Here is a 24,592-nt window from a genome sequence, read left to right on the forward strand (position 1 = left end):
CACTTTGAGTGGCTGTCGGTTGAGAAGAGGTGCTCTACGCTGTGTCAAGAAAGTGCCACAGCAGCACTCCACCTTCTTCCAAATGCAGGATTTCTGTACATTTGTAAATATGTAGGAATAGGCATTTAGAGATGTGCATGCACAGGCACAATGCTTCAATGACATAATCTGTCACAAGCAGAAATTCATAGGTCAAACATAAAATATGCACTTCTCTGCTCGAATACATAAGTTATGGGTTTCCTTTTTTTTTTTTTTTTCCCTCCATTCTCAAGCACACTTGCACACCCACTCACCTACACACGCAAAGAGTGGAGCAGCAGATGATCACAGTAGGTAAAGACTAAAGGTCTGGCCACCTGCCGGCCACGTCCCGTCTCTGTAGCAGTAATGAACAGAGACAGCTTGGGGACCGCCCTGCGAGCTTGTCCCCCCTCCTAGTCTCCCTGCTTCAGGGCAGAGCTGGGGGCCCTGGGGTGACAGGGACGCCAGAGATGTTCCACACACTGACAGGCGGGTCTTACCTGGCCAGACTGCTGTACACATTGGCCCAGCAAACACACACACGAACACAAAGACAAGCATGCGTGAGAGCTGTAAATTCGTGCACACCGTAACTGCTCACACGTGTTCATGTATCTATGCATATGCACGATCTGGGGAGCACGCACACACACACACACACACACACACACACACACACACACACTGACCCTGTGTAATTTCTCCAGCACACGGCTAGTGACAGGAGCAGCTGCGGCCGCTACGGCAGACAGATGAAATTTTCATAACTATCTCCTCCAACTTCCATCCTCACCTTCAGGATAATTTATGACCTGCCTGCCAGCCTTGAAGAGACAATATGCTTGCTATGAAATGAAGTGTTCCAGCAGTGTAGGTTATAATTAACAGAGAAGGAGAGAAAGATGTGTGTATATGGGAGTGCGCGGGGTGGGCTGCCCAGGTGGGGCGGTTATGGTAGATGGGGTGGGAAGAAGGGGAGAGGATGCAGCATGTGGGGTGTATGCATGTATAATGTATGCTGATGTGTGTTTTAAATTGATATACGTTGGTCCTGTTAGTTATGCGACATCAACGTTAAATGCAGCACAAAAACTATTCACCTCTAACTAAGTTTCTATAACACGCCAAGGCCCCCAAAAATAAAATAATAATTCAACACATATAAACAACGTGCATCAGTTAGCTGTCTTACCACAAGAACAATTTTTATCCAGCAGAGTATTCCTAAACCGGCAGTCTCACCCAAGAAAAAACAGGATTTAGACGAGATATCCCCTGATGCTATATTTGCACTGTTCGTTTCACATGCCTGCCACACATCCTTCCCCAATCATGCTCTATCAGCTCTCTGGGATGTTTGGTTTGACCAGAAAGAATGTCCTGGTTTTCCTGACTACCAGTAAAAAAAAAAAAAAAGGCCCAAACCACTCTCACCCTCCCCCCGACCCCACCACCCCTCACCACATTGTCTTTTCCAAACACAAATCTTGTTTCCATATTAAAAAAAGGCAGCTTTTAATGGGCAACTGTCTCTGCAACAAGTGTGTTTAAATGTCTGTGGGAGTTTAATGACATTTACAACTCTCTCCTTCTCCCTTTCTGTGCCACATTTCACTGGCAAGCTCTCACTGTGAAATGCGTAATTATGAAATGACTGTTTCCATTAAAACCCGTAAATAATTGAATGCACTTTTGACTCAAGTCAAGGATAAGCACAGAAAGTTAACAAAAAGAGAGAGAGAGTGTGAGTGTGATACTGAGTCTTTCCAGTTGCAAGCCTTCCATTCCCACACCTAACCACAGAACGAGAGAAAGCATGTACCTCAACGGCTAATTACGGACTTGCTTGAGAACCAGGCAAGATAGAGGTAAGTGCATATTTACATGGGTAGAACTTGTTTGTACAGTAAGTAGAAGGTAAAGAAATAGAATCATCAGTCATCTTGTTCAAAGCACATTCCTGGAAGAATAAGACATACTCTTATGTACTTTCCAGCCTGGGAGCGAACCGGGATGGGAGGACGATTGCTACGGCAACAGCAGCTGTGAGCTTCTGCTGAGGTCAGGACATGTCATGCATAACTGACTGATTGCTTAACAGGGGTGGGTGCATGAGAGAAGAATTCATAATTTACAATCAAGCACACACAAACACACACCTCACAAACACCCAGGCCACAGACAATCTCTCTGCACGAATGTAGCTGGTCTAAGGGACCACACAGACATGTTTTAGATAAAGACAGACAAATTAGACGACAGCGTCTTAGGCTAACCACTGCGCCTGCGCTAATTACAGGCTGGCCGGTGATGAAAGAGGTAGATGACATGTCCTTATTTGTTTTCTCCTTCAGTGCCCTGAACCGAGTAAACACAGCGATGTAGATGACGGCAAAAGTAGGTGGTACAAAGGGAAAGAGACAAAGACAACAGAGATAGAGAACATGGTTGTGGGCTGAGAGTTCCACCCACCACACACAGGTGTTTGCCCGCCATTGCAGCAAACAAACCCTTGAGGTAAAGGGAAACAAGGGCGCAGCCAGCAAAACTTTTGGCTGCTAACTCGTGCCAAGCAAAACAGACTGAGCTAGCCCTGTCTGTTCTGCTTGCAAAACAAGACCGCTGTTGTAAGGGTGATGAAGAGGCAAATGTGGTGATGCTGTCTGGGAGATCTGATTAACATGTCACCTCCAGTTGCAACTGACATCACACAGGTGTGGTTGACAACATGCCCGGACCGACTTGGGCCCCCCAACCAGAATGTTGGTTTATGATGTCAGTCTAAACACCATCATTGCTGATTAAACCTACTTATTAACAGCTTCTTTTCACTGCATCCCACGAGACCGGCTTCCCACGCTGATGCACGTAATAGCCAGTCAGATTCCACATTATGAAAGAAAGTCAAGGGTTGCCTCATTGACCACAATCTAAAATTTCCCTCTCAGTCCCAACAAGACAAGTAAACAGATGATGCCTTTGCTTGAGATGTATGAACTTCTGTCAAGTCAATTTTGAGTGTGCAAACTGATTGAGTTGTCTACGGCACGATATCAATCCGATCCAGTATGGCGCCTCCATCTTTAAGCCTTTAAGGAGGTCACTGGCTGCATTAGACATGGCTGTGATCTGTCCATCTTTATTGTGGACACCGCCGACAATCATTCCAACTCCCATCTGGGACCTCTCCTGCCCAGTGCAGGAATGAGGGCGGGGCCTGTCAGGGACAACACAAAAGAAATGTCACCACTCCTGGAATAAAGCGCCAGCCGACGAAGGTCTCTCTCTCTCCTCCTTTTACTGTCTCACTATGCATCTCCGCAGGGGTGCAACTGGTAGCTGACAACACTGGTGGGGTCATCCCTGGCTGGTCACAGCTCCAACCTCGGCTCTCTAGCCCCTGCTGGCCCCCGCTGACCCTCGGTTTTGATGACAGACCGGACCTTTTGTGCAGCGGCAGCCTGTCCAGGTGAGGACAAGGGAGGATGACAATGGCAGGAAACATAAAGCCGACGGAGGCTGGGAGACAGCCCTACGGGGTCACGGGTCAAGCTGGACAGCTGAGTGATGAGTGCAGCTGTGGACACGTGGACCTCCTTCTCTGTCCTTTAGCTCTGCTTGCCATGTCAGCTGATGTTTCCTTTGTCTTGGGATAAAGACCTCACTAACTCCCGACTACTTGGATAAAAGTAATAAACACAGGCAACAGATGTACTACGCCACAGATTCTGAGTGTACATAGTGTTATAGTGACACCCTAACATCGGTGTATCAGTATAGGTCAAAGGCAAATAATTAAAAAAATAAAATAAATCTGAAATGGTTGATTAAACATTTTTAATTCACAACTAAATATAAACAAAAACTAATTCTATAAACACACACAAAAGCAACTCGATCGATATTTAAGTTAGTGAATAGAAAAAAAATCTAATATATAATTTTTAAAAAGCTGTCATCCTTATAAAGAGACACATTTATTTGTGCAGTCCACCATCACATACACTGTCCACTGGAATATGATGCGCATCCCTACTGCTGCAGAATTTCCTTGCTCTCCCCCCTGCCAGTTGGTATAAACCAAAAATGCTGCTAATTTGCCAAAGTTTTGACTTTTTTCGGTACCAAACTTGTTGTACAGCTTTGTTTTTTCCCCCCTAATCTAATCTGCAGGAGACAAGGTCTGTGGCACAAATGAAAAGGACTATTTTGAACCTTGTAATGTATTACCACCCCAGTGCCTCGAAACTACGGCGCTTCACACATCCTGAGCTGTCCAACTGTTTCCGATGCCAAAGGTCAATGGCTGCCTACTCTCCTACCGGCCCACACTGAGAGATGGGAGGACAGGGTTTGCCAAGTCAGGCACAAACCCTGCTTTGGGTCATAAACACCTCCGCCTGTCTACCCTCCTCTTTTCTCCTCCACAGAGGTGAGTTGGGTTTGCACTCTGTTAATCTTTCACTACAGGCCCGCTCGCTTTTACACTGGCCCACTGGAGAACAGAGGAGGAGAATGAAAGAGGGGTAGTAAAGGACAAGAGTGGATAAAAGAGCAGGAAGAAAAAGCCATAGAGAGGGCCAGATGGGCACCTTCACAGTCCATTTATCAAACCCAATGTGGCCCTCCCCTCCCCTCCCTGCTGCTCTCATGTCCTAAACCCCCATGTAATTCTGTAATGATTTTCATTATCATATAATGACCTTACAAAGCCTACAGCAGTTTGCATGGTCAGTACAAAACTCGCAGCTGTTCGCTTCCATGTTTGCTCGCCGGCTGTGACAAAGCTTTTTTTGTTTTTTGTTTTTTTTTTTCTTTGGGCCAAAGCAGTGACCTCTAGGCATTAGAAGGTCAGCATAAGGTCATCTTATCCAAGAGGTTCAAAGCGTACATTCTGTCAGCATGCAGACTGAAGACAGCATCAAACCCCTTGTTACAATTTCTCCCACGCAAAACTATAGAAGACGGTTGGATTTGTCTGTGTGCATACTTCCAGTGTGAATGCTTCCTCACCTGTAATTGCACAGATGTGAAACATGATGTATGAATTTTCAAAACCTAAAATCTCCCCGGTGCCATTGGGATGTGCCATTTTCCATCCTAATAGGCCTGTTCCCTGGAGGTTGTGTCTTGCTCTTCAATCCACACTTCCTGTGTGGCATACAGAACGGCTCTGCTGCGGTACAGTCACCCACCCACATAATAATCCATCTATTTCCAGGGTACTCACGGGGCATTTACCGAAGGGACGCGGAGGGCAGCATCTATCAAAGAATTCACCATGTGCATCGGGAAAACCCAGTTACCAGAAAAGCTCATAAGAATAAAAAAGCTCTCATAACTTCGTTGGCTCAGAGTGAATGAATGGACTGCTTCCACTAGCACGGTGAGCTGAGGCATCACTCACTCTGAGTGCCTATAAGTCACCTGTGAAGAACCACTGGTCACCGGGTCCAATTCCTCTTTCTTTTTCTTCTTGCTTGTGCTAAAAATGCCCCGGAGGCAAAAAAAAAAAAGGCAGCTAGCAGGCCCAAGTTCCAGAACACAGAACGCTGCTTTAACTGGTGTTTAAGAAACAAAAGTCAGCGAGAAACTTAATCAATCAGTGCTGGTTGTTTATGTTTATAGGCCCCTAGCAAGAGTCATCAATCATGTTTTTTTTTTGTTTTTTTTGGTCCTTTTTCCTTTTCGCATGTATTATAAGCTGAATGGAAACCATGGAAACAAAAGGCAGTATTATGATAAAAGCTTGCCTGTTGAATATTATGTGGAAACCTAATTATGCCGCTAAATATTAAAAAAAAAAAAAAAAAGCAGCAAAATGAATCAGCAAATTAATTTTAGAAGTCCTATTTTGGTGAGCGCTTTTATGAAAATAAATGATGATTTGAATACATCTGACAGAAGTGAGTTAAATCCTCTCACAGTCTGTTCTATTCTGTAATTTATCGTATCTTCATTTCAAAATAATGACTTTGTCTCTCAGTAGCAAAGACGTTGTTTTCTTCCTCTATAAAGATCAAGCAAGGCAATCCTTGACCCTCATCAGCTGCGAATCTGTAATCAGTACCAGTACGTCCCACTTAACATTGCACGCAGCCATGTGTTTAGCTTTGCGCAAATGCTATCTGTTGACAGCCACTTGACAGAATGACCCCTGGCTTTTTTGTAAGTGGGGCCGGTCGAGGTTAGGGATAGACATTAAATGTGTGTAAAAGGAAGAGGAGGTATCAGGAGCAGCTGGAGTTCAAACATATTGTGTGGGATGCTTGCCCTCCACAAAAACTAACCTAATCAGTCTTTCACTGCTGATAGAGTAAACGTCTGTCTGCCTGCCGACAAGGACTGAGCATTCCCTGTCCTGGTCTGTGATACTGCTTGTCAGGATTTTAGGGTGGGCTGAGCAAAGTCTAGGGTGAGACACTGGTTAGTAGCTGGCAACATTGCATTGTGGGTGGTGGTGGGTGGGGAACCGCCACGGTGGGGGGACAGCGCTGATGTTCGGCCGGGGGCGCTGGGGGTGATGAGATGGTTTCTAGCTTTCAGCACGTGCAGCTGGAATGCACTATCAGGGGCAGGCCCTACATCAGAGTTGTGAGGAACTGGGCGTCGACACACCGAAAGCAAGGTGTGTGGAAACAGCCTGTTTACAAGGCTCATCTGGATGGGACGCAGCTAAGGGTCAACTAGAGGGGACGACTGAAAACAGAGGGGCGCCACGGAAAGATGAGGCAGCAGGAAGTCAACATATATTTTGTCAAAGGGAAAGATGTTGCTCTCAGGAATTTGCAGTCTGCGGATTCTGCCCCTGGCACTTCTCTAGGCTCTGGATAATGTCTGGTCCAAAGTGTGTGTGTTTGTCTGTGTGTGACACCGAGGTCAGATCTGTTGATAAAGACAATAAGCAGTGAAACATATGTGAATTCAATGCTAGTGTATACATGCATGCCAAGTGTTTGTGTGTGTGTGTGTGTGTGTGTCCTTGCTAGTGTTAAGGGGGAGAGTGACTGAGAAAATGAACAGCTAAAACAACACAGAGTAGCATGTGTGAGGCCTGTCTTTATCAGAACGAATGGCCGGCGTTCTAATCCCTGAGCTCTCTGCCCTTATCTGGAAGGAAGGAAGTGACTGGGCTTATCCAAGACACACGTGTTGCTGTGATAGCTGTGATAGCTGCCAGGCCCAAGGACCACAAACAAACACCGACCACACCACTGCGTGTCTGTGGAATTCACATTATCCCTTCAGAGGAAATCATCAACGTAGCACTAATGTGACGGATCCTGATTATTTTGCTTGATGATGTGAGGGCTGCGTATGAACAAATTGGTGTTGCTCGCTATCACTGAGCACAAAATTATCTCCGGTTCTTACAAGTGTAGGCAGCATACCAAGCAACATGTTGGTTTCAAAGTTTGGTCGCGTCTCATCATTAACTGCTGAAGAGGCTGTAAAGAGTTCGCCACATGTCTTCTTATGAAAACTATTCACATTCTAGGTGTTTATTCTTGACGGGAAGGAAAAAAAAATCACAAGGTTGTGGCTTTAACGGGGTAAACCTTGAGTAAAACATTTATAAGATAGAATTTTGGTAACAACACAGGTACACACAACTTCTGGAGCAACCCTCAATAGCCACGTGATGTAGTGTTACGGGCATTCTCAAGGATTACATTACAGAAAGTTAACGGAAGCAGTAAATTCCCTCATTTTCAGCTTTTACACTGGCTTGATGTGGTTTTCTGTCTTTTTTTGAAGAAGCTTTAATGCACAGAATAGCAGATGGAAACAGATTTTCTGAATCAGCTCTGACACATTAAATTCAGCCGATCAGCTGTTTCTGTCTACTTTTTTGTTGTCTCCACCTCTGAACAGCATCAAACATGCAACAACATCAGCTGATATGAAAGAATAATTATAACTTTCTCTATTAAAATGCATCCTGAAGACTTTAATGCATTTTTCTTTCCCAATGTTAGCTTTATTTGTTCTTCCATGATGTTTTAATGACAGTTGGAAAACAACTGGTTTTGTTTCCAACTTCTTCTACTCTATTTATTAAAGTGAAGCGTAATGTAGCCTGTGTCACCACCTTCTGATGACATGACACAGCCTAGTTTATTTGCTCCAGCACAGTTCATAAAAACAAACTTAATTCATATTTTCTTTAATTTTTTGTTGTTATTGACAATTAAGTGGAAACACAGCTACACTATTTTTCATCATTTTCCATCCATCCATTATCTATACACCACTTAATCCTCACTATGGTCGCGGGGGGGCTGGAGTCTATCCCAGCTGACTTAGGGCGAAGGCAGGGGACACCCTGGACAGGTCGCAAAACATTTTAAATATTAAATTGTTTCCAAAATGTATCTTGAATGAAACTTTTGTGTGTGTGTGTGATGCTGTTTCCACTTTGAATTTGTGCGGGAGCTCATAGATCATAGAGGGTTTTTTTTTCTTTTTTACCTGCCTCACACATCAGTCAGAGATTTATTTTTTCCAAGACCAATAGAAGGAACAAAGTTGGTGGTACATTGTGTTACCTGTCTCTCCATGTCTGTCTTTGCTGGTGTCTGTCTGTCAAGGCAGACAGCAGGGTTTCTGCCATCTCCCTCCTTCCCTCCCCTGCTTGGCCCTCCTCCTCCACTGTAGCCAGGAAGAGCATTGTCTGAAAAATAGTGGGAGATAGGTGCATCAAGTAGAAGTTAATGGAAAGATGTGAAAACTTCAGTAGGATGCGGACCACTGGACAACACCCTATTTAATTCTATCTTCGTTTCCAATGACAAAATATGCAATACAAAAAAAAAAAAAATGTTCTTTTGAAAACAGTGGTGAAAATATGACTGTAAATATTTAATAGCATGGAATTGAGTGGAATAACTACCTGAAGCTATTCCTGCCATCCTTGAGCTTCTATCCTCAGTTTAGAAATTACACAGCTCTGAGCAAAGACTCAATTATAACATCCCTGGGACGGCGGCATACAGTAAGTCTAGTATAAAGTCAGTTTCACATCAGAGGATGGGCAAATTACACCCAATATTAGAGTGTGAGTCAATTAATCACGTCCTGCACAGCACAGTGTAATGTGTGAGTATCCCCCTGTTGAACATGAATTACAGGCCGGCTTAAAGTGTGACGTGGCACATCAGTGCTAATCGGAGACATCCTGGCAAACCTTCGCCTCCAAGTCCTCCGCAGCCTCTAAGCTGGTTGAGAGGGAGTCAAATGAAAAAGGATCTGGCAGCCCAAATTAAATGCAGTGCTGTCAGCCACACTCAAATCCCTCTTTCCCCTCACCGTCTCCCTCTTCTTCTCTACCCTTCACAGACTCTCTCCCTCTCTGAATATCCTTAAATGTCTCCCCCCCTCCTCCTCCTCTTCCCAGCCTCTGAGAAATGATGGATCTGTAACTCTGACTGACTCTGACGCCTTGTTAAGAACAGTCTCTTCCTGTCACATCCACCAGTCAAGCGCGTTCATTTCTTCCCATTAACAGTCACTCGCCTCCCCAGTCATCCAACCTCCTTTTCAAAAAAAGCCACAATGTAAGGGAACCTTCATTTCTTCCTCTCTCCCTCTTTTTTAATCCCTTTCTGACAATCCACCTGTCTGTCTTAATTCACGTGAAGATAGGTTTGATTGTCTGTGTGTGTGTTTCCAAAGGAGAGGAGTAATATGCTTACTTCCTCTACAGCACACAGGACAGGTGTCAAAACATGTGGCGGCGTGTGACTGATTACACCTGACTCGGAGGAGACACCAAAGATTACGGTGACCAGGAGGAGGCAGGGCCGGCTGTACTCCCTATGGAAACTGTGCCTTTCAGTTTGGATCAAACCCTGTCCCCTCTGGGATGAGTGACAGGCTAAGAAAGTGCCAGAAAGTGCATTCAGACTGTATCACCATCTCAGCTGGTAGACATCACATTGCCATGCTGGCCGTGTAACACGGTTTCAATGTTTCGAGCACAACGCTGAGGAGCAGGGGATTCGCGGTTGATCTGAAACCTGCTCCACTCTGCTTCTGAGCTTGCTTCAACTCTTCCCGGAGCTGGGTTGGGAAGTGAACGAATAACAAGACGGGAAAGGCGGCACAGTCCAATGAGCTAACCACGCTAAAAAATAACAACATGACCGGCAAAAGCCACATAAACTGGTAAATGATGTGGTATGCGGTTTAAAGAAAAGCATTAGTTGGGTTTTTGTCCCGACTCAATGAAGATGATGCATGAAGAATAGTGAATTCTGTTTACCGATTTCATTAAACACACCAGGGACAAGTTGTGCTTTGGGGGAGTGCGTGTACATTTGTTGGTGTGAATGCGAAAGCTTCTTTTTGTTTGTTCTCTTCAAATTTTTGTGAGCGTAGGTGTGCCTCTGATAATGTGAATGTGTGCCAGCGAGCCTTCTTCCCCATGAAAATGTGTGCATGTGTGTTTGCGTGCCAGAGTGCGTGCACGTATGATCTTGTGTTTAGAAGACCCAGTGCTGAGAGAGGCCTTCAGGTTTAGCCCCAGGCTGATCCCCAGGCCATTTAGACACCCCACTGGTTGTTTACTGGTCAAGCCCAGCCTCAGCCAGCCTCATTCAGACCACAGCCCTTTATCTCTGGGCCTGTGTTAGCACCAATCAGCCCCCTCTCTCCTTCTATTTACCCCTTGATGACAGTAGCTGTCCTCAGCCTCCACCTCTCTCAGCCTGATGCTGACCACAGATGTCCCCCTGACCCAGGCCACATCCCGAGGTGAATGAGAGGACAAGAAAGTCCTCGGTACCCCCATCTCTGGTCCCCAGACCCTAAATTCAACCTTGTCTATTTTTCTACAGATAGGCATAAACATTTCCGGCCCTGTGCAGAGGCAGAGTAGGTAAACAAACCTGCAGCCAGGCTGAGGTGATATTTTGGTTGGTGGAGAGCTGGAGTGATGATAGTGTTCCAAGCGAAGGCTGGCTGGAGGGCAGCCTGGGGCAGCTCACTAACACCTCGAGCCAGGACTGTATCTTAACACCAACAAGCATCTGTCTATTCTATCACATAACAACATGTCACTCATTCAACACAGAATAATACAATGGGAAGATTGTTGCTGCACACAGTGCAGTACGATGTACAACCCTTAAAACTTCACAGAATAGCTGTCACTGCTCACGTAATACCTAAGAAGCTCAAAGGCAGAAAGGTTAAAAAAAGATGCATGCAGAACTGAAAGTTTACACTCCATAAAACAGAGCTACGAGCTGACCACCAGAGTGTCAGAGAAACAGTTAACACCCAATGAAATGCCTTAGCAGACTTTAGACCAGGACTTTCAGGGGACCCAAAGTCCTCTTAAGCTGACTGGCACTCTCTTATATAGGAAACCTTTTACGTCTGCAGGCCACAAACGCTTACAAATCCCAAAACTGACCTCCCTTATTAACTAGTTTAATAGTCAGGGGTGATTTGGAGACCAGAATAGACCATCCCAATGATGAACGGTTACCTAAAAAGGAAGAAGGTAAACAAACTCGCCAGTAACACCAAACATTCCAGAGTTTTGGCTGGTGCCTGGCGTTAATTTGCCTAAGTGCACCTCTGTCTGACAGACTGGCAACCTCCACGCCTGTTTGCCTGCCACTAGCATGTGTAACAGCCCGACAACAGGCCAGCAGACTCCCCTGTCTTCTTGTGTGCCAACGTGTCTCTGTGCCCATATGGAGGCAGGCATTGCCTAACTAGTAATCCATCCTCTTCTTTGTGGCTGTTGAGCCATCGCTGGGGATTTTAAGTCACAGAGATGGAATGCTGTAAGAAAAACCTCCACAGGATCAGTTCTACATCAATAATTAATTCCTATCATGTCAGTTGTGTTCTCTATTTAGTAATCTGTGTTTGAATACCTTGTGTAACTCAAAAGAGAGAGAAAAAAAAAAGTTTCTGTTTTATTAATGCTGTTAATTGCTAGATAGTGGGTGAACTCCTCTGGGGTTTAAACTCTTGTGGTCATCAGGATAATGACTCAGAGCTCTCCTGGCTTTGAATTTAGCCATCTGCTCAGATTTACAGTTGAGAATAATGGCAGGTGAATTAGTTTGGGCAATATACTAGCACTGTATCAAAGACGGAGATCCACTTTTTAAGACCTAAGCAATGACGTGAGAGTTTGTAAATGAGCATCCATTTCTTCACTTGACTTACTCTGGATCATCTAAACAGCTGGTGATTCAGCCACATATCTCCACTTCAACCCTTTTCTCTGCATCTCCAGACACTCTGGTGGACTTTTGCCACGGTTTAAGCTCAGCTGCTCCGACACCTGATTTCATAGGGCTTCAGAGTGGCAGCTTGGCAGACTCTTAGATGCCTGCATCTCCCTCTCCCCTCTAATACAAGAAACCAATATCACTTTGACTGTTGCTGGAAAAAGGCATCAAGCACCTTGCTCTGGGTAATGGATAGCTTCTGCTCACTGATATAAACAACTTGGGAGCTGTGATCCTGCCAGGGCCAGTTCCAGTCGGGACAAGGGATCTGTGTGTGTTTGCTGCATGCCACCGCCGAGTTACTTTGCTCTTGGGGGGGACTCTCCACCGGTGGAAAAATTATATTAGCCCAGGAAGAAATAAGACCAGACCACATTTACTTTTCTGTGACATCACACTTAAAGTCATAAAAAGTGTGTGTGTGTGTGCGTGTATGTGTGTGTGTGAGTGCTTTTTTTTTTCCTGCCGTCTGCCTGCTGTCACATGATTACAGATGGCTCAAAATTGAAGCATATCTGAAATTAAATTTACTCAGTTTCCATTACGTAAGATTGGTTGATAATGTGTGTGTGTGTGTGTGTGTGTGTGTGTGTGTGTGTCTGTGTGGTAAGACTGAAGAGTGTCAACATTACTGGACAGTTTTCCACTTTGAAGCTGGAAGTGAACACAATAAGATGATTCAAGGAGGCTTTTTCTTTGTACGTTTGTTGGTCTTCTGAATTATCTGTGCATCTTTGAGCTGATCTTACAGCTGAAACTTGCAGAGCACTTCGTACAGAGGCCTTCTAGAGAGGTGAGTCTGAACTCTACTTTGCATTTAGTCCTAAAATATGCCATTATAGTCCCACAATAGTGAACAAAACAGTTTGTACAGTTTCTTATTACTCAGCTGACATTATGTTTCCTGTGCTGTCTGTCAGCAGGATTATGCAAAAACAATCACACAAAACTTCATGAAACTCGATGACGAGGTTGAACTTGGGAATAAGAAGAATTTGGTGCAGCTCCAGATCACTTCCTTTTAAACTGTGAGACAGGACATTGGCCTTGTTGAAGGTCTGCACTGTCCAAGAGCACTTGTGGCGTAATCACATGACTACTACCCACCGCTGACCTGTGCTGAAACTCTCCCAACGATTTATTCAAACCCAGTTTGAACAACAATCTTCTAATTTCTTACAAGTGCACCAAGAAATCCCCATTTTTATTCCGTGAGTGTGTGTGGGTGTGTTGATGTGTTCTCGCAATCTCCGTGGTGACAGAAACCAAGGCCTTTCTGCCAGATTGACCTTTGCAAGGTCGCGGGCACCATCAATTATGTCAGCCAGTAAAAGGGGCTTTGCTACACACAGCAGATTATATGGAGTGTAAAACATTAGAAAAATGTGTCTGAAACATCAGAGTAACATGTTTGAAGTGACAAAGGGTTGGGGGGAATAGAGACAGTCCCAAAAAGGGAAGACCCCTGACAAGTGATTTTGTTTGAAGGCATTGTAACACACTCAAGTGGGCAGGGATGCTTTCTATGGGCCCTAAGGCAGTCCATCTTCTGGACAGAATACAAGCAGGACGGAAGGACATATGCTTTGCACAGGGTCAAATGAAGCAGAACTCACAGGCTTTTGTGTTTGCTCCCTTTTGGTGGCGAGAAGAAAAGGCAAATCTGTTGTCAAGTCGCACTTGAATGGCCCCACAAATATCACATAAAAATTCACCGGCCTGTTTTTTGTTTTTTGGGGGGGTTTTTTTGCAAGGGTTTTGTCTCTGTCTCATGATAAGGAGTGTGGATCCAGTTGGCCTTAATGGCTAAACCACATAGTTCTTATTCTGAATGAGCTCTCCAGCACACTAGGACAGGGGCTACGCACGCACTTGTGCAAACTCCTCAGCGGCCGAGCTAGAATGCGTGATCCATCCATCACAAGGAAGCTTTGAGAGGCGCTTTGACTAATTCAGGACAATAAAGACAGAGCTGGACAGAGATGTTTGCGATGAGCGTGACACTCAAGCACCTTCTGCTCTGTTAAAACCCCCTTTCTCTCTCTCAGTATATGAAAGCTGAGTCTAGATTCTAGCTAGATAGCAGATTGTGATCAGCACCTCACTCTCCTGCCAGTAAAAAGCTTTTTGCTGACTGGGGCCAAAGCCAGCATTTCTAAGCCCTGGAGTTACAGTATTACACACACTGCACCATACTTCAGGTCTTCAAAAATGCTAAACCAATAAAAAGGGTTTCCATCCATCTAGACATGCTCACATAGAGGAATTTTGTTTTAGAGAGGGGGGATATGCCTGCAGGGGCTGAAATGCGCTGCTAACAAAGTTTTGATTGACTACAAGAAGTCAGAGGAGGAGTGATTCTTCAGTTTTTTGCATCTGGCTGAGAACCACGGAGCTGCCGTCGTGAAACTAAACAGAGCTTCTTATATGTCAAGTCTGACATCAAATATGAATAGAGGTAGAGAGAAACCCTGTGATTGTATCTTAAGTACAACAGATTAAGATCTCCAAAATTACAGGTTCGCTGCCATAAGATACGTACTTATTAAAAACAAGCAGGTCTGTATAGTTTCAGCCAGCAGACAAATGTTAGCTATACAGATCAACTCTAAACATATTTAAGATATTTTATCATCAATAATTTTGTGATTTTATTCTATATTTCAATTCTGGCATCTACCTTTTTTTGAGGTTACCTGTTCTTTTAAATAATTTTATGTCGATTCCTAGTGTTGGTAATGCAATGCACCATACAGTACAAAACAAAAACAAAAAAAGCAGGAGTGTGTTTAATCTGCTGCTTCCCTATACATAAGACTGGCAGCTCTGTTGCCTTAAACAATTCTCTCCACACCACACAGCTATGAAGTAATAGACAATGGCACACACCATGAAGCAGTTACATATAACTGGATTATGGACTCACATACCCTATAAGATGCTGTCTGCTTCAATCTGGCAAAGAAGTCACAGACACTAGTAGCTTTTACATTTAACAATGTTCAACAAGGCTCTTAAAATATTGTGCCGTACACTGATATAATCTAATTAAGCACAGGGAATTAAACGTGGATACAGTACACTGTGGATTGAGTTACATCACGCACCTAATTACTGCAATGAATCAAAAGTCTATATTACATTGTATTTCGACATCAAAAAAACAGCCAACTTCTTTGTTTGCGCCTGCTTTGTGGTTGTAATTTTTTTGGGGTTTCATCTTACAAGAAAATAGTTCGAAGTGGCCAACTCTTACTGCAAGTGTTGAACCTTTTTGATCAGCACTTGAAAACAACCGCTGAGGACTTTTCAGACAATCTGTTCTTTCAAATGCGTTATCATAAAATAAAGAGCTCAAGAATTTTATCAATTAAAAACACTCAAAGGAACAAAATAAACAAATAAAGACTGATATCTAATATGTGTGTTCAAATGCAGGGTATTTATTTTTAAAATGCCAGACTTTTAACATACTGCCGTGGTGTTATTAGTGGCTGCAGAAAAAAAACAAAAAACGGGGTATGTTAAAGTTACTCGAGCGTTTCTAAACACACCTGGTTTTTCCACACATTTACACAGTCTACTTTCCCTCCCATTGTGTAATGTGTGTATGTGTGATTGCTGCTCACCCAGGGAGGCTGATGAGAGCGGCTAAAGGGTGTTTATGAGACTGTTAGCCAGGAGAGGATGCCGCCCTGCAGCTCTCGCCCAAATAAAAGAGCCATTTATTACATCCAACATGACCCTCTCATTACACACAAATAGGAATTAATGAGTGCTATATCGGGCGCTCCCAGCAGAGCGAGGCGGGGCCCACTAAAGGACTAGCGTTAATTACACTGTCCTACATCTCACCCATTTAACACCACCCATCAGATCGCTCTATCTGCAGGGGAAGGATAGCGGGGTGGAGGCGCGGTGCTACCTGTGATGAGGAAACGTAGTTAAAAGGACAAAAAAAAAAGAAACACAGGTTGTAAAAAAGAAAAAGAAAAGGGAGGGATTTTCTCTCACAAAAAAACACACATCTCAGGTTTGATCTCTGCTGGGTTATCCTCCTCATACTGTACATGCCCTGTTTTGAAAGGTGCACAGACAAAAACTTCCCACAATGCTCCCAGGACTTGTACTTCCTCCTGACTGTACTGACATCCCCTTGTTTACACCATCAGCTTTTCATTTCTTTCTGATTTACTTTAGCTCGCCAGCTCTGATTCCAACTTAAACCTGCACGGTTTCTTTCTTTTTCCCCAGACCTCTGAAAATGCCACAACCTTCCCGCCCGCACTCTCTTTCTCAGTTCCACCTCCGTAAACCTTCCTCCACCTCGCCGCCAAAAGAAAAAGAAAAAAAAACTACAATTATCATCAACAATCTTTTCCCATATTTCCTCCTTTTCTTTGCGATTCTTCAAGCGAATCAGACAATTTTACACTGTCTTCCCATCAGAATCGCGCCATTCTCTCCACTCATTGTTTTCAAAAGAGGCTTTATGTACTTAAAAAAAACCCTGATTGCTGCTCCGAACGCCATCGCTGCTCCGGTGATTCTGAAGAATTAGCGAGGTACCGAGGTATTAAGCGCTTGCTATTTTGCTGTACTACTCAAACATTCAGACAAAGAAGCTGATCATGGATCAAATTTTTTACCACACTGGATACCTTATGTGTAAGCCTGCCTCAGAGATGAAAAGATGAAAAGCGTAATTTGGTATCACAGTGATGTTTGACTTTGTAGCACCTGTATTTCTTTTACTGTATCATATATCAGTTTTAATCTGTGGTTTTGGACCTTGTGTGTGTGTAACAACACCAGAAAACAGATTTTGTTAGAACCTATGTCCTATTTTTGTCCCTAATTAGATTTTGAGGGTCTTCTTCTTTTTTTCTTTCATTGTTCACTTTGAGGATCCATAGTTGGGGTGTGCTGTTTTCATTTTCATTAATTGGTTTCATTTATTGTTTCACTCGGTGTGGGCGATATAAACCCCTCCGAGACTGTGACTGTGATTAGGGGCTGTACAAATAAATGTGAAATGAATTTGAGTTGACGTGCAGATAAACAATAATAAGGATATCAACCACAGGACCTGATGAGGATCTAGATTCAGATTTAAATGATTTTATTAAAAGTGCGTGCACAGAGTTGTGAGTAGCTCTATTTCTGCTCGCCTGCAGAGCTCAGCGTCGCAACATTCCTGATATTTCTGAACAATACCGAACAAGCTGCGGCCATATATTCAGCAGTCGATGAGATTAATACGCTGCTAAAACTACAGCAAGATTTTAGGTGATTTTCTTTGCTGTTAGTGACAAATCAATGTTTTCTCGTGTCTGTGGCAATATCTTTTACTAAACCGCTCTGACACGATTGCCTGCAAGAGTAAACAATTACACCTGCGATCAAAGTAACGGAATAATTATGTGTCAAGTGCTGGTTAGCAGTAATGTCTCCAGTCAGCTATAAGAGGGGCGGGCTTTGCTATGAGATGTTCTGAAATCTCTCTTTCATCTTTTTATACTTTCTCCCCCATCAAGGCACTTTTCAACAAACACACTCCTTCCTTGCATCTCTCTCTCTTACTCGCTCTGTGTTGGTATGACACAGGAAGAAGCCGGGCCCTGCAGCCAACCCCGCCGTCCACACTGAATGCGATTAAGCTGAGCAGTGATTAATCTGGGCTGCCCCATAATTCCTCTTTACCACTTTAATGGATGTTATCTCCCCTCCTCTGAAGGCTTATCTTGCTGATCGGGGCCAAGGATGAAGGGAGGAAATGGGAGGGGTTGCGTCTGCGGGTAGAGGGGGAGAAATCAACCCAAATCCATACAGAGGTAAGTAAATGAATAAGTGAGTAAATAAGTAAATAAATAAATGCAGGGATTGAGGGAGCTGCTAAGCGGATAAGGCAGATCAGTCTCTGTAAAGTGCTCATTTGTTTTCTAAGAAGACGAGACAAGCCGCCTTCAAAGCCCACTGATACAGTAAAAACACTGTCAACATCACAATTCACAGACAAACAAAATAAATTATCCAAACTGCTGTCAATAAAACTCCCCACCCCCTCATTGTAAAGATGAGGTGTACACTACACTGTGGCTGACTGTCATGGGCACAAAGACAAAAAAAAAAGAAGAGCCATTGTTTCATTTGCGGTTTCCACATACAGTCAATGACGACCAAGTTTATCTAATACATTCCGATTTCACTCACCCACAGCATCGAAACAAGTTTGCTCAGGTCAAAGTCTGTCACACAGTTTCAGGACAATGAGAGGTTTCCTGTTGTTGGGTAATAATAACAGATTCTGTATATATAATGACTCATTTTAATCATTTTCAAAGACAGAGATCTTTAAGTATCTGTTCTCAAGAAGAAAAGATGAGGTGATGTCAGGTTTCGTTCATTGTGAAACATATGAATGACAAGAGCTGTTGACATTGGCAGTCCTGAGCGACCGTCTATTCATATGTGTGCATTTTTAATCCTACTACATTCTAAAATAATAAACTACTGGTTTAAGTCCATGCAAATAATATCTATGAATGAATAATAAAAAAAATTTAAAAAAGCAAAAGACGCATTTTTCACACACTGTTCTTCCATCTGTTGAGTGAAAAGAATACTTTTATCATGAACCACACGACAAAAGTTGCCCTTAAACTTTCTTAAACGGACACCACACGCAAACACGCGTGTTTATGACTGCGCCTGTCCGGGTGTCTTCGTCCTTCCATGTTTGTGTTCACGTATATAACCACATGAGTGAGAGCCTAGCAAAAGACTGACAGGGTTAAACCTGTTCGAAGCTCTTTTTTTTTCCCCCCGCTTCGGCTTACAGCGATGTTGCAGCGAGATTCTGTCATAGACAAACCTCTGTGGGATTCCATTCAATACTAGTGTACATCTTTAGGTACAAAGCTGCGGGCTGCATTGGCTCCAGGTAACATAAACGCTCCCTTCAAGCCACCGCGTATCTGCCCATGAAAATTCTCTAAAGGGGTTTAAGTATTTACGCAGAAACACTATCAGGCACTGCCGAAAATTCAGCTTACCCTGTTGAATAGGGACTTCAAAGAGAATTGCAAATACCTTTGCACCGCTACATTTTCTCCCCTCTCTCTCTCTCCCCCTCTCTCTCTCTGTGTCTCTTCCTGCTTCTTTTCATTTTATATTTCCAAACACAAGCTGCTGCATGATGTAAAATGTATTATCAGCCATATATTTCCTCTTTAAATGAATAATAACAATAATCTCTGAGTAATTTCTTTTTTATATAGCTCCGGCTAAATAGGGCAAAGCAAGCAAGCTAATATACAGCTGCGGGTAAACAAGGCCACGCAATAATGAACGTGTGGATTAGGCCTCTAGTCTATGTTGTGCGATAAGGAAAAACAGCTGCTACTATCCAGGTAACAGCACATATTGACTGTCAATGAAGGATAAACTACTGTGTAGCTGCACATTTACTTCCTCCATTCCCACTGTGGACACACTGTGCACACTTATACAAAAACACATGGACACAAACACAGACAAGGAAGTCGACATCTATACACACACCTTTACGCAAATTATATACGTCCAGGACCACAAACATGTGCAGTATTATGAACGTATAAGCCTATTTATGCAGTATAGAGCTTTAAATGCAAAACAATATGATGCATAAACACAGTGTGATTTAATGTAAGAGATAATAAATGGCTTCATAATGAGCAATAAAAATGGTCTTTAAACAGTTTACTGCTTAGTTCACACTTATAATTAATCTGGGTTCCATGTGTGCATATAAAGTGGGTATAAAACTCGGTCCAACTGTGCAAATAAAACGGCAAGCGAAAGAAAGAAAGAAGAAAAAAAAAGGACTCCTGGTAAACATCTGCAACATGATTCAGCTGTAGCCTCTAGCTTTTTCAGAATACGCTGCCTTTTTTCCTCTCACCTGGACCGGCACGGTGAGCTCTCCAAATAGTACATTACAAAAAATTGCTCCCTAAAATTATTTACGGTGAAACGCACAACAGAAACCATAACATTTATAATGTTTTACAAAGCCATCAAATAAGTGGAGAGGGGATTAATTGCCCCGGCCCGACCTTAAAATAATTATTTTGAGCGGTGCAACTCTAAACTCCAATGAAATTGATACACTTTGATAATTAGATTCTTGGCACTGACCCGCTGAAGTCAATAAAGGTTATTAAGGCCAATTGCTGTCTAAACGCATTACGGGCAGAGTAAACTGTCCGTCGGAGGCCCCTGCTACTCCAGCGCCAATATGATAATCCATTCTCCGTCCTGGGGGTTTCTTCCCTAGCGCCTGTGTCTCCACTCTGCCATACAAAACCAGATTGGATTCGCTTAACCTTTCCAGGACTTTGATCAAATGAGCTCACACTGCAATAACATTTACATTGACCCTCCACCCCTCCGCCTCCCCCCAACACACAACCCCTCTCTCTCTTTTTTTTTTCTCTACCTCCCCCCCCTCCTCCTCTCGGTTTCTGACTCCACAGACTCTCCCTACAGCTCACTACCCCCCATCCCTCCTCTTTGCTCAATAACCTAATCAGCTACTGATGGCGACCGGGCCAGGCTGTGTGTGATTGCGGCGCTACCCTCCTCAGCAGCCCCAGATTGTTTCCGAAGACTGTTATTACAGTGACGGGAGAAGATGAAATGGTCACCGAGCGCATCTCCGCGCATACGCACATGCGAAACCCAGCCTCCATTATAAATCAGAAGAAGCAAATTTTGTCACACAGGGAGGGGAAAGAAAAAAAAAAAAAAAACAGAGAGAGGGAGAGAGCAGCGTGTATATGTATATACGTACATGTGTGTGACCAAACCGTCGGAAAACAGGGACTGACAGGCTGGGTGAATGGAGTAGAGGAAGACATGGCCCCGATACCACTTCCTGTTTTGTACATCTTGAAGTATACAAATGTATTCAACTGAGTGGATCCCATTTATTATGAAAGTAGATTAATTTCCTTGATATGTGTTGAAAAGATTTCCATCTACAAGGCTCGTTCTCCTGTCAAATGAGGGAGAAAGTGTGAGAAAAGAGACAGAGATATGGCGAGATAGTGGGAGCGAGAGAGGGAGAGAACAAGAGAAAGAAAGAGCATAAAGAGAGAGAGAGAGAGAGAGAGAGAGTGAGAGAAGAAGAAGAAGATGGCGTGCATTGAAATCTCTTTGCATCCGGTGGCTTTTGAAGTTGTGAGATGAGCAGCCACAGAAGTCAGGAAAGTGACAAATTAGGGAAAAAGCTGTACTGTGCAAGCAGAGCTGCTAAATCAATTAAAGTCATGCCGAGTGCATACATTAACATCAATGGCTCACACATACACACAAAAACACACACACACACACACACACAGGACAGGAGAGGGGGAAAAAAAATAGAGGGAGATGTGCTCATGGGCTCGCTGTCGCTTCTCCCCCACAGTGAAAAGAGGAAAGATAAAAAATACCACACCGGTATTTAAAATATTCTGCATAAAGCCAAGACTCTGTGTCTATTGTCACTCAGACGGAAGCTATTCATTGTTGCTAGTTTAAGGAAATGTCACTATTGTATGATAGCCGTGATAGCAGAGTCCTGTGGGAACGCGAGGCTGCGAGCCGGGCAGGTCTAAACGGACTTCGGCACCCCGGATCACAGGGGAATGTAAAAACCTTTAAGTTAATGCCGTTCGTTCACCCTTTCAGAAACAACCTTTACCTTACATACCCTCTGTCTGCACGCAGGCGTTGCAGCTCCCGCTGTACGTTCAGACACATATGCCCACACTTGAAGATTATTCGGGAGCCCCGGCTGTTTGTTTTCTATCAAGGAGCCACACGAATTCGGGGAGGCCAAGAAGAGGCGAAGCGAGCAAGTGGACTTGTTTTGTTTCGGCTCTTTATTTATTTATTTATGTATTTTATCAGAATGTCATTCAAATGGAAGGATGAGCATTTGCATGACAACAGGCTGAGGAGCAGAGAGGGAGCCCCAGGGAGAGACAGTATCCATAAACAGGAGCTAGTCCCCCCCATATTGCAATATTCTTCATACAGACTAACAAACGCATACATAGCGCAGTGCATCCCCACAACACTGTGTGCTAAATATGACAATAAAGGGAGGAAGGCTCGCTGTTTGTATTGCTATTTTAGCTGGATAAAACAACAGTCTGTTTTATTGCTAGAGCACAGTGCATAAAACAATACAGTGTCATTTTATAAACCCCTATTTAAAGAGACATATATTTGTTATTTCAAAATACCCACGGTGATATCAAATTTGACAAAAATAATGCTGTATTAAAATATACTCTGCAGGCGAACAGAAAAAAAAAAAATCTAAGTAAATAAATAGTAAACAGCGTCTGCACACAGTAGGTCACTTGTATTTCACTAAATTACAGCGCGCTGTCAATTGCCGGCTTCAAAATGTAAAATATATGCAATAAAGGAATGCGGGGGGGGAAGCCACGTAATTTAAATAACTCAAAGTAATTTAGAGAAATGTGTTTTAATCTAACTGCAGAAAAGCCACAGCTATCAAAACCTCCAAAAGGAAAATCTATAAGTCACATCTATAAAGTGCTTTTCATCAGCATATCAGAGGTCGATGCATGTATGTAAATATTGCTGGCAAGAGCAATAATGTTGTCTTTCATCACAATAGTGAATCATTGCCTTTATGCGCTCACCAGTGTATTTTTTCTTTTTTTTTTTTTAGCATAGGTTCGATACGCGTTTCTGCAGAAGACATACTTGCTTTTGTGTGATTTGACATTATGATTAATTAAATTTTCTGCCAAAGAATTTAATCTGTGAAATTAATGTTCTAAAAAACACACGTCAATGTAATTCTGAGACACTGAAATTACAAAAATACTGCATGCAATTCTCTTGTCATGTGTTATATACTTGTTTTTTTTTTTTATTGTTTCATTTTGTTGATTTTTATTTTTATTTTTTAATATTTTGAAGAAAAAGGCTCACGTTTTATTTGCTGCATTGCATAAAGTCTGACGTTAAGTTGCCTCTGCAAGACAGAAATCCACATTTGGACGCACACACGCGAAGACGCGCGGTGGACATGGTTTGCTTGCCCATTAGAGAGAGACGGAGACACAGCGGCAGAGAGCGAGAAAGACCTCACATTTCACTGATGCCCTTTTCTAAATACAGGTCCAAATCACACACTTCATCTGGGCCCGGAGGTGGAGCTCTAGATGAGTTTAGCCCCTGTCTACTCACCGCCGCCGCCACCACCACCACCTCACCCACCCTCCCTCTGCCAGGCTGTTCAACTGTGGGAGAGGAAAGGGGGGAGAAAGAGAGAGAGAGAGAGAGAGAGGGAGAGGGAGAGAGACTACGACTGGAGCTGAGCAGCGTCGGCAGCAGCGGCACTGTTCTCCTCCAGCCCCTGTCTTTATCCCCGCCTGAGCATTAGATGTGATTACTGCTCAGCGCTCGACACTGACAGAGACAGAGAGCTCCCAGAGACAGCAGAAGTGGGTGAGAGACGTACAGAGACAGGGAGAGAGAGCGAGTGTGCAGAGAGGAAAAGAGGAGCACAGCTCTTTCGTTCCCTCTGCCGCTGCTACAGTGATACAAGAGTGCCCCCTGCTGCTTCTGGTGTCTGGTGTTAAACACACACACACACACACACACATGCACTCGTGCACACATATACGGACACACACTCTTTGAAATCCGGCTCTGAGAGGGGGGACAGTGTAAAACCTCACGGGGGAGAGAGAACGCGAGACCAAGCATGAATCTGTGCGTGTTTGCATGCTGTATATCTACAGTGGCGTGTGTGTGTGTGTGTGTGTGTGTGTGTGTGTGTGTGTGTGTGTGTGTGTGTCCTCGGCACATATGTACCAAACAGAGTTGTGACTAAGGTGACTTAATTATGAGTCTGACATTACTAAGTGATTCCTTTACAGCGGTGTCTAACTAATAGCTGCGTGCCCACGTTTCTCTCCAATAAAACTTCAGTGAGGCTCCGATTAAACACATGACACATCCTTAATAATGTAGCGGGGAGAGAAGTTAGACAATCCATCATGTAATTTTAAACACACCCTCCCTTGTGAAGAGCGTTATTGGACAGCAGATCACTGGTGTAGTTTGTGTAAGAAGCACAAGCGGAGGCATGTTGAGCATTTTGAAAGGTGAGAATCCTCATAATTACAGGACAGCATGACTACAGCAGCCATGGGGGTCCTTGTATTTTTTTGGGAAATGGTGTGGCATTTATTATTATTATTATTATTATTATTATTATTATTATTATTATTATTATT

At 43.5% G+C, this 24,592-nt stretch overlaps 1 protein-coding gene across 1 annotated transcript in view; it reads right to left on the bottom strand.

Moving 5' to 3' along the window:
- fto (FTO alpha-ketoglutarate dependent dioxygenase) overlaps positions 1-24,592 on the bottom strand; it is a 118,690-nt gene that overhangs the window by 55,857 nt on the left and 38,241 nt on the right. The window contains exon 8 of the mRNA XM_008284487.1: positions 8,574-8,698. Within this exon, the coding sequence (XP_008282709.1) occupies positions 8,574-8,698 (125 nt within the window). The remainder of the gene's footprint in view (positions 1-8,573; positions 8,699-24,592) is intronic.

This window comes from Stegastes partitus, unplaced genomic scaffold (genome assembly GCF_000690725.1).
Source record: "Stegastes partitus isolate 25-593 unplaced genomic scaffold, Stegastes_partitus-1.0.2 Scaffold361, whole genome shotgun sequence".
NCBI classification, from domain to species: domain Eukaryota; kingdom Metazoa; phylum Chordata; class Actinopteri; family Pomacentridae; genus Stegastes; species Stegastes partitus.